At 38.7% G+C, this 16,807-nt stretch overlaps 1 protein-coding gene across 1 annotated transcript in view; it reads right to left on the bottom strand.

The window, feature by feature from the left end:
- Positions 1-16,807, bottom strand: part of NRXN1 (neurexin 1) — a 1,112,161-nt gene that overhangs the window by 595,898 nt on the left and 499,456 nt on the right. Inside the window, 1 exon segment of the mRNA XM_021701263.1 lies at positions 6,878-7,261. Coding sequence (XP_021556938.1) covers positions 6,878-7,261 — 384 coding nt within the window.

Here is a 16,807-nt window from a genome sequence, read left to right as displayed (position 1 = left end):
CCTTTATACTTTGAAAGGGAAAAGCACGACCCGTTAATGGCTTCCAGATAGAACACAATACTACAAATCCAACTCATCTTCCTTAGAAACGAGCGATTTTTTTTTTTTTAAACCAAGAAGAGAAGTGACAGTGAAGAGGACTTCCGTGAAGTCTCTGCTCAAGTACAGGCACGAGAGGGCGCTACTCCCCTTTTGGATCGCATAGCCCTTTCTATATAGCAGTCATCATGTTGGTTCATCGATGTTGATGTATGTGTCTCCCTTCTCAAAGGCAGAGATCACATTCTTTTGTCTGCAGCCATAGCATGAGCCTGGGACGAAGCACTAGCAATTACTTGATGTATGTTTCTATATGGCTAGGCCACTGACTAGCCCTGCGAAATCTGCCTTAGCTCCAAATCTTCCATCAACAAAATGAGGAGGTGCTAGCAGAGGATCTCTCAGGCCTTCGCTTACCCTAACAGTCCATGACTCTAAGAGAAGTTACTATCATTCTTTCATAATATCTGCCATCATAGGATCAAAAAAAAAAAAAGGAAAAGAAATGACTTAAATGTAGGAATAAGGTCAACATTTTACCAAAGGTGATGTTCAAAAAGGGAAGAAAAAATAGTAGGTCCAATCAACAGGTGATGCTTCTTCTGAGTCACTTTGTTTAACAAGGTAATTGATTTTTACAAAGCCACAAACTGAAACTTCATTTTAAGCTTTATTTACAGGTAAGGAGTAACTGAAATCATCTCCTATTAAGCACTACCCTGGTGTTCTGAAAATGTGAAGCTATCACCAAAAAGTCAATAACTATGTACCTTGGTAATATTGGATAAACATGGGGGTGGGTCTACAGAGCTTGTGTGGGTGTGTGGTACTAAACCAAAGGGGACTGCTTTAAGAGAGAAGTTGCTTAATACTGTATTAAACACATAAAGAAGAGGACAGCAGAAACTGTTGATCACAGACTGCCTGCTTTAAGAAATAGAACCCTGGGGCGCCTGGGTGGCTCAGTTGGTTAAGCGCCTGCCTTCGGCTCAGGTCATGATCCTGGAGTCCCAGGATCGAGTCCCGCATCGGGCTCCCTGCTCGGCAGGGAGTCTGCTTCTCCCTCTGACCCTCCCCCCTCTCCTGCTCTCTCTCTCTCTCTCAAATAAATAAATAAAATCTTTAAAAAAAAAAAAAAAAGAAATAGAACCCTTTAATGTTAAACACCATATGGTGGTGGAACGTTGCAAAACAAGTATGAGTAATTCTGCTTTCTCATTGTTTCTAACAACTCAGAATACCATTTAATAAAAGAAAAACTACCTGGAATTAAAAGAAACTAGGAAATTCTCGTTATCTTGCCTACTTACATGGCACAACAATTAGCTTTACTAATTGCAACTGTGATACAGTTGCTTATTATTAGCACTATATTCTGGAGTTGTGGTTTTGCAAGTTTGTCTTTCAAAAAGTCAGGAAAGTCTAATATTGCTTCTGACAGACTTTAATCATTAGTTGTTGTCATCATGGGACTGAATGCACATCTGGAACAATGAAGAATGGAAGGTTCCTTCCAGGTCTCCCTTCTTGGTGCTCTTCTCTTCCACCTACCCCTTGACTTAAGGGATCTTGGTCAAATCCCCCAAATACTTACTAACAGCCTGACTTCTCTCCTGAGCTCCTTCATCCATTGCCCAATTAACATTTCCAATTTGAATACTATAGGCACCCTCCAAATGAACCAACTCAGCATGCTCCTTCACCGATGTTCTCTATGTTAGTAAATGGCATAATCCCATTGTTCAGAACTTAGCTTTTCTGATCTTTCTCTTAAACTCTCCACAATGCCCAATCTACGTGCAAGTCTACAAGTCTTGTAGGCTCTAATTCCAATCCATTTCCTGAATTTATCACATCTTACCCTTATCACTAAAGTATCTCTGACTCTGCTCTAATCTCCCACCTAGACCACTGTCATAGCTCCCTCAGCGGTTTCCCCATTTCTACTCTTTCTTCCTATACACAGCAGCCAAGCTAAACTTCTAAAGAAGTAAATCAGATTATATCCCTACATTGCTTAAATTCTCTCTCCCCACCTCCCACCAATAGTTTTCCACTGCAGTTAGAATAAAAGCTGTACTCCTTTTCTACCTATAAGGTTCTCTGGGATCTGGCCCCAGCCCTTCTCAATGGCCTCAGCTTTCAGCATCTCCACTACTTATTCAGTTGACTCCAGCCACACTGATTTCATCTCCCATTCAAGTACTTGCCCTTGTGGACCCCTCTGTCTTAACAGGCTTAACCCTAAATCTCTACATGGCTGGTTCCTTTGGCATTCCGGTCTCCGGTCAAATGTGACTTCAGATGTCTGTTCCAAGCACCCCATTGATCCATCTTCCAGTCATTCCGTATCTGCTTACTCATTTTTTTTCACAATTACCATTTCTTATTTGTTTGCATACTGTTATCTGCTTCAGCCTTTAGAATGTAGGTGTCTTGAGGGCAGGGGTTAGGCTCTCCTATGCATTGTTCTACTAGCAGCTGTGTGCCCTGAAAAGGGCCAGGCACGTAGAAGAGCCTCAGTACATACTTAACTGAATTAATGATTTCATCTGATACTGAAGATATATGAAAAAGCTTATTTCAGTTTGGATATCAAGCTTACATAAATGCTCACTAAAGAAGTTAAGTATTCACTCTGCCTATTGTTAAGTAGAATCCAATTTTGGTAAAGTAGGTAAACAAAATATTTGCTGAAGTCTACTTTGAAGGACACAATGTGCCACAGACAGACAAGGAAACATGTCCATTTATCAAAATACCAGTCCTGTGGCTAGGCACTGACCTGACTTTGAGAAAATAAAATATGATCCTTTTAAAATATAGTGGTTCTACACTGTACCACGTATTTTTATTAGATAAGTTTCCTAAAAGAAAAGCTAGTAGTAGTTTACTCAAAAAATAATTAAGGGCCACCTGGGTATCTCAGTCAGATAAGTGCCTGACTCTTGATTTCGGCTCAGGTCATGATCTCAGGGTTGTGAGATGGAGCTCCGTGTCAGGCTCCATGATCAGCAGGGAGTCTGCTTGAGATTCTCTTTCTCTCCTTCTCCCTCTGCTCCTCCTGCACCCTGCACCCATGTTCTTTCTCTCTCTCTCTCTCTCAAATAAATAAATAAATTAAAAAAAATAATTAAAACATGATTGTAAAGCTATGGTGAACTCTAGAAAAAACGTGTTTCTTGTATAATCTTAAAGGAGACGTGATCCTTACTATTTCTTTGCCTAAACTGTAGCTAATCATTGTCCATATCTATAGAGCAACAAACACCTGAATAAACATTTAAAAGTCATTATCAATTGCTCAGTTCTTTGGTATCATATTGATAAAAGAACTGAAATGTTGCTAGTTTTCTTTTATTTATTTAGTCTATAAATCTAGCGTGTATTATTCAATAATCACATTTTTAAAATGACTTTACAATCTTCTATAAAATGCAGCTTAATTTGATTAAAAACTAAGGAGGGGGAATATCCTTTCAGAAACAGAGATGACTGACAATGAATCATAAACATAGTATGAAATACAATACAAAGTAGAAAAATAATCAGAATCATTAGCCTGAAACATTCTCCAAAAAACTGCAGGAATGAAATAACATAGTAAAGTAATAAAACTTGAGTACATTTTAAATAATTCTCAATGTGAAAATAACTTGTTGATAAACGACAAATGAACACCTAAATGATTCCTCATAATTAGAGTTAATGTTTAATTAGACAAGAAATGGAAAATGTACAGGGTTGGAGTCCAGAGTTGCCAAATAAATGGTAAACAACACTCTGACATTTGAAGGTTATGCTATTTGGCAGCATCCTTTCACATTAGTAAAATTATTTACCACTTAGAACACAAAAGAGTACTCTAAAAGGCTAATTCCAATACAATACTTCCCAGAGGGGGAGAAAAAAGTTTCAGCTTTGTCTCCTGCATCTCCTTCCCCCTTGTCATTAAGTTTGATAAATTTGCTTTTCTGTATTATTCCTTCTTGCCGTCTAGAGTGTACACCTGTGCTCACTTTTGCCGAAAGGCAGTCACATATCGTGTGCAACGATGAAAATCAGACAGGGAGCCAAATTATATTGCTCTGACATCTGTCCCTCCATCTGTTAGAGTTTTAACAAACAAGTATAGAGCAGACCTCTGATTACAACATATACACATAACCAAGAATAATTTCTACAAGGCCAAGTAAGTCTCCACAAATTCTCAGCTTTATTTAAAATAAAGTGGGAGGGAAAAATGCTGAATTTAATTTATATTCAATTGCACATTATTTCTATATTACTCTTCCTTATGGGATCGATACACATAAAATACTATTTTCCTAGTTGCCTAAGTCAGCAAATACTCTTTCTTTCTTCTAAATTCCTTTGCTTACTTAATGCAGAGTAAAAATTTTTCTATAGTAATGTGACTGCGATATTATTCCTCAGGCTGCATTACCCAAGGACTTGACCACACTTTTTAATTACTATGAATAATAATCTTTATAAATTATCAATTATTTCTCAGTAATAGTAACATAGAGACTACTAGTACCTTCATTTTTTTTTTAATTTCAGAAGTTGTCAACCAACTCTTAGGTGATTAACAGCCTTATGTGATCAGAGTGTATCTGGAGAAGAACCACAGTCATAGCTCTTTCTTTTGAATTGGAAACCCCAAGGGTTGGGCAGATCTTATGTTGACTGAACTAGGGCATAGCTGGGAACTGGACAGAAGCCAAATTCTGTGGTATTGAGCATGACAAGCATCCCACATCACCACTGTTCTCAGGAGATACCATAATGTGAGCAAGAAAATTAATTCTGAAAAACAAAGACTTCTAACAATACACTGGGTAGTCCGGAAACAAAAATCACACAAAAATGACCATTTTTTTCCTCAACACACAACGAACCTGGAGACAAAGAAATCTGCAGAATTTTCTAGCCACCAGTCAGATGAAAATGTATGCCGAATCCCAGTGATGAAGCTTGCTATTAAATTCTCATTTGCAAATCTACATATGCTTGCCACCCCTCCTTCTAATTATTGCAAAATATAAATATTCCTTTTCCCTCATTCTGGCTCAAGAAGCTTGACAATTTCTATTTTTATTTCTGCCATATGTAGTAACGGGATCTTGCCACAGGGTGGTGCACCACGCATATTAACCGAAGGCTTTTGTAATCTGTGACAGTTGGGTTACATCCTTTTCTAGCTTCACATAAGCAGGAGGCATCCGACTAACTGGCAGCTCTCTGAGTGATTAAAGAGAAAACAGCAGCTTAAATCCTACAGGTCTGCGAATCTCCCATTATGTCTAACTTGTAATATATCTTACAAACTTGGTTGCCTTTTTGGTGGTTGTTGTTGGCCCCTTTTGCCAGTTTCTAAAGACCAAACTATTGAAACAAATAAACTGAAATTAGAGGGGGAAATGAGAAGAGGGAATTCACAGAGCATATACACCTTACAAGTGAAACTACACAGAAACAGCTAGCCTCTAATGACCCTTGATAGGAATTGCAATTCGATACTAGGAGAATGAATGGATCTAGGTGATTAAAATACTTACCCATCTATTGACCTAGCCAGCTGTATAATGCAGAACAGGGCAGTATTTTGGTTGGTAATTTAAGATCACTATTAGATTATTAAATTATTATTATTATTTTTATGTTGATTAATGTTAATAATAGAACTGATAAGCTGGACCTCTTTATTAAGACAAATAACAGAAGTCACATCTCAACTTTGGATTCTAGAAAATCACTGTTTTTGTTCTCTAGGCAGTGTGAGCTTAAACAAATTAAACTATTTCAGGATGGAAGGGGGAAAGAAGACTAAATGTACATGGTTTAAACAATACATGCCAGGTGCTTTCAGGCTAAATGTCTAATGCACCGATGTTATTTGAAGCATGAGAGGACAATGGGACAACTCATCAATAGTTTTCCATATTGATATTTTCGTTCCATTGTTGAAAATGAGTGGCAATGGGTATAGTGACTAAAGCATTCATCTGATACTGCTAGGTCGACGGGAGGACTTTGTTTCTCTGCTGTTCCCCCTTTAGTCTGCAGACAAACACTGGTTTGTCTTTACTCTTCATTCTTCCTCTAATCCTTATTCTTCTCCCTCTAATGGGAGAGGAAAAGAAAAAAGAAATGTGGCTATGCTTCCTACTAGAGAAGAAAGGGAGGCAGCTACTCAGAGGCTCAGCAGACACACCGAGCCTTAATACAATAGAGCTATATACATCCTCTGTGATCACTCAGGTCCTAGGCAAAGGTAAGTGTCTTTGAAATTAGGGTGCACTTCTGAAACTGCCGGTGTAAATCAGATGACTGAAAGTCATCTTACTTTCTAAATTTCAAACTTGGGGAAGGGGCCCGAAGTGAAGTGAACAGGCTAACTTAAGTCTCACGCCATAGTGTTAGGGAAGTTGCCTCACATGCTCTTTTTCTGGCCATGGATATTATCACTGGATGCCATAAATATCTCTAATTCATACCTTCTTTACTCTCTAGGGTCCTGAAATTAAAAACTGGGCAAAAGAAACAGCGGTTGCTATCGATCATACATCTTAGGCCCAGACTCTAGAAGATACGGAAGACTCAAATATTTCTTCTTGCAATATACTTCAAACTCTGTGTCTTCCCAGAATCAGCCCCTCTGAAAATCATGGAGGGCTCATCAGTAGTATGCCCGGCGTGGCTGCTAGGCCTGCAGGCGTTTACCTCAGCAGAGCATGCATTACGCTCCCATGGTCAGTTCAAGGTCTGAGGTCAACATTTAATACTCGTTTTCGTCTCAGGGGAGTCAGCTGCTTGGGTTTTGGAATCCTACCTCTCTCGCAGGACCTGCCAAGGTAGCCTGTTCCGGAACAATCACAGACATATCTGTTCCACCCATCCCTGCACATGCCATTGTTTTTGCAAGGGTTGCTAAGGCACGGTTTTGCTGTTTCCCTTGAGCAGGAGGGCTTCACTCCAGCAGTACTTTGAATTTCAGCCATTTGCCGGATATCTTTGCTCTGGCCGTCAATGAACAAATCTCTAATGCAGCCCACGTAGCCGTAGTTGAGCAGGGCAGTCCACACCTCGGTGGGGAAAATGAGGCCAGCCTTGTTTTCCGGCAAGCCCCCCAGGTACAGCTCATCATCCAGGTCCAGAATCTCGCTCTCACCAGGTGCCGTGTAGGGTGTGCGCAGGGTGTTGACAGAAATGGTACCTGTTGCAGAGACAAGAGAACACACGGGTCTTTACGGAGTGCAACATGCTCGAAAAAGCACACTTTCTCCCTTTCATCTGCCTAGGGGGACACTGCTTGAGGGCAGACAGCTCCGATTCTTCTTTCGGGTCCTCAGGTACCTTACTTATCCTTCCCAGGGGAGCAAAAACCAAAGTGGGCGGCCAACCAAGAGTGTTTGTCAGCCTTCACAGTTTAGTAAAGAAAAGAAAAAGAGGAAGATTAAAAAAAAAAAAGGAGGGAAAGAAAGAGAAATCAGCATTCTATATCACTCTCCAACAGTTCAGTCAGGAAAGAAAGAGAAAGAAGGAGAAGTTGACATTATATACTACCCTTTGGAATAAAGTCAGATTCATGATTGGTGAGTGCTCATTTTCAAAGCTGGTGTGCATCTGCAAACTAAAAAAAAAAAAAAAAAAAAAAAAGTGTTGCATGCTCTCACCTTCAACTGACTTGATTGATTTTAAGGAACACAGTAGTTTGACAGATCATCTATGTCAAAACTTGACTTTACCACTTTTTTTTTTTTTTAAGATTTATTTGACAGAGAGAGACACAGCGAGAGAGGGAACACAAGCAGGGGGAGTGGGAGAGGGAGAAGCAGGCTTCCCGCCAAGCAGGGAGCCCGATGTGGGGCTCAATCCCAGGACCCTGGGATCATGACCTGAGCCGAAGGCAGACGCTTAACGACTGAGCCACCCAGGCGCCCCTGGCTTTACCCCTCTTAACTGTATCAATCTATTGATAAGCTCTATGGTCTTGGTCTACTCATCCGTAATATGGATATAGTAATATGACATACCTCTCATGGTTGCTCCGAGTGCTAAATAAAATGGTATTAATAAAGTATCTGGCTTATAATAAGCACTGCATAAATGTTGTGTATCATGATTCATCACAAGAACCAAGTCAAACTGGCTGTTTACTTTTTAAAATTTTTTTATTGTTATTTTAATCCCCATACATTACATCATTAGTTTTAGATGTAGTGTTCCATGATTCATTGTTTGTGCATAACACCCAGTGCTCCATGCAGAACGTGCCCTCTTTAATACCCATCACCAGGCTAACCCATTAATCCCAACTAGTTAAGTCATCTAAGTTGGCAAATTTTTCCTGCTCACTTCAAATGTAATAGGAGAATAATTCTATTAGTTTACAAAGATACAGGAACCCTGGTTTTAAGCAAAGGATGAAAAGGTAGACATTCACATGGGATTAATTGAGAATCACAGAAAAATATTTGTGGGAACCATTAAATGAAGAAAAAATGAAAGGCAGAAGGCAGTTTTTGATTAAAACTTCTATCATGTACCACCAGATTACTCAAAATTCCACCCATGTTCTATCTCCAGAAGGATATCTGTAAAAATGAAAATAATGTACCTGAAAAGGACACCCCACTATACCTTACGAGACTGTCCCAGATTTATTTTTCAGGTCTAGACCATAAAGCAGAATAGGTAGGGTATTAAGAGAGAAAGTAGATTAGAAATGTCTGGTGCCATGCTAGCTGCCGACAGAGAGCTTCAGGGATTTGGGGGGCAGACGTACAAGGGAGGCCAGGAGACAGAAGATGAGGTACAGAGGTAGGGACAGAAAGGGAGAGTCTAGTGTGGGATAGAGGATAGGTAGGAAGATGCATTTTCGCGGTTTCACAGAATACCTAAAGTCCATCCCCAGGTGAAAATACAGCCTGGGATGAATGTCAAACATGCATCTAACTAAGGATGCAGGGCCACTGGCCTCTGCACTGTTCCCAGGAGCATTCCAAACCCCAGCAGAAGGGGCACTTCTCAAGACGGGCAGTGTACTGGGATCTGTTTTTGTGTAAGAGAAGGCCATGGACGCCAGTGACAGAGACTGCACAGGCAGCCAAGTCATTAAGGGGATATTTGTCTCTCTAGACTTCCACAGAAAGAAATGCAAAAAGCTCCCAGGGGAGAAACACTCAAAGGCATTGCTATTTTGGCCTTCCAAGAGGGGAGCATAACAGGGATTTTGGAGGGAGGCAGCAAAAAGGCAAAAGGACAATGTATTCACTTTTACAGGTCACATTTGTGCAAGTGTCTGGAAGAAAACTCATTTAGGAACATATATGTACATAAAATCCTACTTAGAAAAAATACGAAAAAATACAATTTGGGGGAAATGAAATATATGATTTTGAGATAGAATGGTGTCATTTTTCTCTTCCTACTAGAATTTCATTACAAGCATTTTTAACTGTCCAAAATGCTTTAAGAAGTGAGTTAAAAGATGGGGACGCCTGGGTGGCCCAGTCGGTTAACCGTCTGCCTTTGGCTCAGGTTGTGGTCCCAGGGTCCTGGGATAAAGCCCCGCATCGGGCTCCCTGCTCCGCGGGGAGCCTGCTTCTCCCTCTCCCACTCCCCCTGCTTGTGTTCCCTCTCTCGCTGTGTCTCTCTCTGTCAAATAAATAAATAAAATCTTTAAAAAAAAAAAAAAAGAAGTGAGTTAAAAGATGATCCCTGTCCTCTGCAGCAGTTAATGGAAGTTAGAAAATGATGAGAAAGAGTATTAATGCCAAAAGGAACGGTGGAGATATATATATTATATATATATATATACACACATATAATATATATATAATATGTATTCTAAGCAAAAGTTGTATGGAATGAACACAATGATTTCTGTTTTTAAGACAGAAGTGTGATGAGTGCCACATCCTGTTTTCTAATTTGTTCAAAAAGACTTCTTAGAAATGAATATATGATATTGAGGGACAACTGTTAGGAGACACGGAGCAAGTGAACAATGACAAAGTTTTACAAGAGTGGGGATTTGTTTTTTAAAAAATATGTAATTTTGGGGCGCCTGGGTGGCTCAGTCGTTAAGCGTCTGCCTTTGGCTCAGGTCATGATCCTGGAGTCCTGGGATCGAGTCCCATATCGGGCTCCCGGCTCGTCGGAGAGCCTGCTTCTCCCTCTGACCCTATCCCCTCTCATGCTGTTTCTCTCTCTCTCTCTCTCAAATAAATAAATAAATAAAATCTTAAAAAAAAAATATGTAATTTTCCCATATGCCTTCTTACTCGTGGAACAAGCCTGATTCAGCTCAGGAGGAAACAAAACAAAACAAAACACTTGGTGTACACGTTATGTTAGAAGTCTGCACTAAGAGGTGTTTGGAGGGTTCCCAAGATGAGGAATTCTGTGGCTGGATCACACCTGCGCTCTCCTCTCTTCCACAGAGTTTGCTCGCTCAGTATGCTATGTAGTTTCCATAGTCATGGTGTCCTCATTGGGCCAGGAATTTCACACAGTCACCCATAAACCGTGTGACAGTGAGGATGGAGTGACTGGGTATCCTAATTTTTATTTATGGTGTGTTGGTGCCTACTTTGAACAAATTGTAAGAAAATTCCAGTGTGTTTTTATGAATGTGTTTGTTGTGGCCAGAGTAATATATTCACTATAACTCTGTGATTAGACCATAGTTTTCTGATCACAACACCTAAATTAATCCACACTTTTTATACAGTCTAGGGCACACACACCCCCCCCCCGCCCCCGCCCACACACATGGTGAAACAAAAGTTTAACAGAAAAATATTTAGCTCTATTACTTCTGAGGCATTCTGATATCTTTTTCTTACACAATTTTATTAATACAGATGCTGGACATCCCCCACCAAATTGATTTCAGGACTGATTAACAGGCTGTAACCCACAGTTCAAAAACCACAGACTGAGAGGTTACTGTCATAAAGGATAAGATGTTTTTCCCATTGCTCCTCACTGTCCCTTTGCGAGATAATTTTAGAGTTCTCATGGGAAGAAGCAATGCAAGATCAGAGAGAAAGCAAAAGCAATATAATACTAACCTCAACTCCAATACAATCCAAGAAGAACTAGAACTTTAATTTAGCCCTGGATTCAAGGTAAGGAGGTACGCTGAGCATATGCATATATCAGATATCATTCATTAAAATATTTTGCAGGGCGCCTGGGTGGCTCAGTTGGTTGAGCAACTGCCTTCGGCTCAGGTCATGATCCCGGGGTCCCAGGATGGAGTCCCTCACTGGCTCCCTCCTCAGCGGGGAGTCTGCTTCTCCCTCTGGCCCTCCCCACTCTCATGCTCTCTCTCACTCTCTCTCTCTCAATAAAAATCTTTAGAACAAATATTTTGCAAACAAATATAATAGAATGAGACAACTGTGACTGAAAAGCAACTACTATCTTCTCTACAAGCTTTAACAATCTAGATGCACTTACATTTTAGAATATCTTTGTAAAAAATCCGTCAAAAAAAGGAAAAGAGTAGAACTTAATTTAAGTGGGAATGGAAACAATTATTTTTATATTCTGAAGATACACAAAATAAAAACTATTTAAATATGAGCCAAGCTCGTATTTACATTATATTATATTTATATTTATATTATATTTCTATTGATATTATATTTAGCCTACATATGTGCAAATGTCCTGAAATGTACACATTTCTGGTAAGGGATTCAAATCCCAAATTCCTTAATGATTTTATTATTGATATGAATCAAAGGACATTTTTACACAAGCAAAAGACTCATCACAGAATCACTGAATTCATTTACACCAATTTAACACATATATATGAGGATAGTGAAATTTCAATATTAAGGTCCCAAGTGCCTATTCATTACAATTGAGTTATAAAAGCAGTGGTTACCAAGAAAATATGAAATGAATACTTAAACCTTGTTGTTTTTGATAATTAGAGACAATTGAGTTGTTGCTACAGCTGTATATATCAATAGAAAATGAGAATTTTCTAAAGGTTGAGATAGGACCAGATGTAAATAATTTTTAAGAGAAAACAAAAATCTAAGTATATTATTGGTTTATCCCTCTATCTAATTCCAAGAACTACAACTATATATGTATTGTCTTTGGAATAGCTTGATTATTTCATACATTTTACCTTCTTTCACTATACTTACCTTTGAAGTTTTTGGTAAATTAAATACTTTATGTAAACATTGCTATATTTGAGCTGTAAAAATCTGTAGATGGTGGTCCTATTTGGATCAGTGTTTCATGCTTCAATATTTAAGAATCTAAAACACCTTCCTATGTTATTTTGCCCTTAAAGAAATAAAATTTCAGCTAAGAAACAAATATATTTCTGTACATATGACTTTTGTAATCTTAACATAGAAATCACACTAACAGGGGCGCCTGGGTGGCTCAGTCGATTAAGCATCTGCCTTCAGCTCAGGTCATGATCCCAGGGTCCTGGGATCGAGCCCCACACTGGGCTCACTACTCAGTGGTGAGTCTGCTCCTCCCTCTGCCGCTCCCCCTGCTTGTGCTCTCTCTGTCTGTCAAATAAATGAATAAAATCTTAAAAAAAAAAAAAAAGAAATCACACTAACGTATACTAATGTTTAAACCTGGTTGTTTTCATTGCATATGCAAACGGTAAAACAAAGGTGACAAATAGACAAAGTAATAATTATTTAAGAATATTCATGAAGCATAACTAATGAATCCATGCTTTATATAAAAGTATACATTAAAGCGAAAAACTGTTGAAAACAGTTCTTAGTTTATAAAAATGGAAATCATCTTTCCCATTTTGTTGGTATTTATAACTGGTTAGTTTCTACTGTTTGTTTTTTTTTTTAAATATGTAATTTTTCTTGGCCCTTCTGCTTCCAGACTAGTTTTCAGAGTGAGAAGAAGCATAGAGTGAAGGGGAGATTTAAAATAAGGTAATTTGGTTTTAATTACTACAAAAGTTTAAGTGACCAGGAAATGGGAGGTAGAAAATTGTGTGCTATAATAAGAATGCTTTTGCCAGGTCAGGGAAACCAACTTCCATGCTCTAGCTTTTGCAACTAACTAGCTAGCAAGCTGAGCCAAATACTGGATTCACTAGGCCTCAATGTGGCTCTTACAAAAGATAAAGGAATTGACTGGTTGTCACTAAGGTTCTTTTTTTTTTTTTTTGCCGTATTTTTTTTAATAGAGAAAAGGACTGAAAATGTGAATATAGTATTTCTTCTATTTTTACAAATGGATGTGTTCAATACAAAACACTGTCAGCAGCTAATACTATATTTGTTGATATGCTCAGATCAACTGGGTACACAAGCAAAACTGTAACATTCCCAAATGAAATATGATCAAATGCTTTGACATGCAGTTTGCCTTCTTCCTTCACTTCTTAACAGAAAGAGCTTTTTTGGATACATTTTGTCAACACTGAACAGAGTAAACAGCTTTTTCAAGAGACCAGAGTGTTTTCCTTCTGATTCACTGTGGATGTCTACAAGAGTATTTCCTTTTAAGTTAAAGCATTTTACAAATTCTTCCTACTGAATCAATTTACATACTTTTATCACCACTATTTTTAATAAGTAACTTTTCTTACTGAAAATTCATTCCACTGTGTCCCAGACTTTCTGTGATGCTTGGAGAAAAGAAGCAGAGTTCATTTAAAACACTCTTGTTTATGATGGATGAAACCACAAACTTTTTGTGTTCATTGCTACAAGAAACGCTCAACATTTAATGCATACTGTTTCTTGATATCTCTTTCCAAATTGCCAGTACAGTTTCCATTTCTGGGAAACTAAGGTTCTTTTTTGAAAAAAGTTTTCTGAAATTGCTACTTAAATTTTAGTTACATACAATTTTTTTTTCTTTTTTCTTTTTTTTAAAGATTTTATTTATTTATTTGACAGAGAGAGACACAGCGAGAGAGGGAACACAAGCAGGGGGAGTGGGAGAGGGAGAAGCAGGCTTCCCACTAAGCAGGGAGCCCGATGCAGGGCTCGATCCCAGGACCCTGGGATCATGACCTGAGCCGAAGGCAGACGCTTAATGACTGAGCCACCCAGGTGCCCCCAAATTTTATTTTTCTATAATTCTGTTTCACTTTTTCATTGCAGAAGAGAATCAGATTCCAAAAACTTAAAAATTTGTCAAATTCATATTCTTTTTTTTTTAAGATTTTATTTTACTTATTTGAGAGAGAGAGAGAGTGAGGGGAGAGGGGCAGAGGGAGAGAGAATCTCAAGCAGACTCCACACTGACTGTGGAGTCAGATGTGTAGCTCAATCTCATGACCCTGAAATCAGGACCTAAGCTGAAACCAAGAGGTGGACACTTAACCAATCCTTCCACCCAGGTGCCCCCAAATTCATATTCTATCAACAAATTTAAACTCAGTAACAAGACATAAGTGCTAAAAGTAGAATGAAACATTGATTATATAGTATGATGCAAAATGTAAAATAAAGAAGTCCAACAAAATAGTAAAAAAAAGGAACCATAATATTGACAATGGTAGTTTTGGATTATGAGTGGATAGTTTCTTTCTTTTTAGTTTTGCGTCTTTTTTTTTTTTAAAGATTTTATTTATGTATTTGAGAGACAGAGTGAGTACGGGTTGGGGGAAGGGCAGAAGGAGAGGGAGATGGAGAAGCAGATTCCCTTCTGAGCAGGGAGCCCGATTAGGGGCTTGATCCCAGGATCCCGGGATCATGACCTGACCCGAAGGCAGAAGCTTAACCCACTAAGCCACCCAGGTGCCCCTTGTGTCTTTCAAAAACACAATGTCACATGTTAGATTTATAATAGGGACTGAAATAAAGTTTATTTAAAAACAAAGAAAAATAAAATTTTAATATTCTGTTTTATGCTTATTCCTATGTGTTTTCTCCTTACTTGGATCCACCCATGAGTCAGGAATATCAGGAATTAAGCCAGCATATGAAGAAATAAATCTTGGAAAAATTTAAAAGTTTGATAATATCTTGTAAGGGGAAAGAAGAGGGGGAAAAGAGCACATCATGTTCTATGGACAAGTGGAAATTGAAGTGGCCTATTAGCAAAATGACCTATCATTAGCTTTCAAAATTAAAAATGCATTTCACCCAGCGATTCCAGTTCTCAGAATCTATGCTATAAAAATTCTGATCAACATGCATAAAGACCTAACATGAAAATTTTCTTTATAAATTAGTTTAAAACAGTGAAATTTTTTAAAAGTAAAAAGTTAAATGTCCATCAATAGAGAAATGACTAAATTCTGATATGTTCAAACTCAGGGATACATGATTGCCATTACAAATAATGGCACAGGAAAAGCTTTCAGTAGGTTTTTTAAGTTACCTGACAATTGGTGAAGAATGGTCTTGTTCATGTAAATAAAAGCTCTACATTTATTTTATAAGTGTAAACATATGTATAGCTATATTGATACAAAGGAAAATACGTGGAAATACATGGTTACCTGTCTGTGAAGGAGGGAATGAATTAGTGAGGGAGGTGTGTGGCACGGGGAAACTCTTCGGACCTTTCGAAACGCCTGAACATTTTCACCAATAGCACATATTTATATGTTACATACATGCCATGTGTTAAGCACATGCACACATACAAACACACATACACACTCATAGCAATATGTATACATACAAATTTTTAAGATTATCATATACAATGTTGGATAGTTATAAACATCAATCAAGTGGCATATTTTATAATTAAAATATTAAAATTAAAATACTATTCTGAAGAATTTATACAGATTTCGGGGTGCCTGAGTGGCTCAGGGGCACCTGAGTGGCTCAGTCGTTAAGCGTCTGCCTTCAGCTCAGGTCATGGTCCCAGGGTACTGGGATCGAGTTCCGCATCAGGCTCCCTGCTCAACAGGGAGCCTGCTTCTCCCTCTCCACACCCACCCCCCTGCTTGTGCTCTCTCTCAAATAAATAAATAAAATCTTTATAAAACAACATTTTGGAGAAACACAGATCCAGAACGTAAGACATTTTAAAACAAACTGGCTCAGGCGCCTGGGTCGCTCAGTCGGTGAAGCATCTGCCTTCGGCTCAGGTCATGATCCCAGGGTCCTGGGATCGAGCCCCGCATCGGGCTCCCTGCTCGGCAGTGGGAAGCCTGCTTCTCCCTCTCCCACTACCCCTGCTTGTGCTCCCTCTCTCGCTGTGTCTCTCTCTGTCAAATAAATAAATAAAATCTTTAAAAAAAAAAAAAGGATTTATACAGATTTCTACTCAGCACTCCACAATGAGAGTCACGGCTGCTGGGTGTGGCCTATTTCCTCAGGGTGCAACTGACACCATAGTCCAAGGTCTGCCCTATAAACTGGTAAGCCAGTCTACCAAATCTCCTTTCTGGAGATTTGGTAGACTGAGAGCAGGTTCCATCTCTCAAGGTTTGACTGATTTACCAAGCCCGTAAGACCGCCTAATAAAATAAGAATGCCAAGTTATTAATTCTGTATAAGCTATTAACTATCACAGGATATGGAATGCTTCCTGTGTAGCTCGGCCAGTATGAGATGCCAGCTTACAATCCAAATGTTTATTCACTTGTGATGGGAAATTTAATTGGTAACAGGAACCTGAGTACTCATATCTCTATAACTGGCCAATTATACCCGTCTACTATAATCAGACTTACAGTGAAGAATTATGTTTATTATATAGTAATAGTAAGTACATATGTTATATTTAAAATATATACATACATGTTAACAGAGCCTGGAAGAAA

The sequence above is a fragment of the Neomonachus schauinslandi genome, chromosome 10 (genome assembly GCF_002201575.2).
Source record: "Neomonachus schauinslandi chromosome 10, ASM220157v2, whole genome shotgun sequence".
Taxonomy (NCBI): domain Eukaryota; kingdom Metazoa; phylum Chordata; class Mammalia; order Carnivora; family Phocidae; genus Neomonachus; species Neomonachus schauinslandi.
This window is presented reverse-complemented; position numbering and strand designations above follow the sequence as displayed.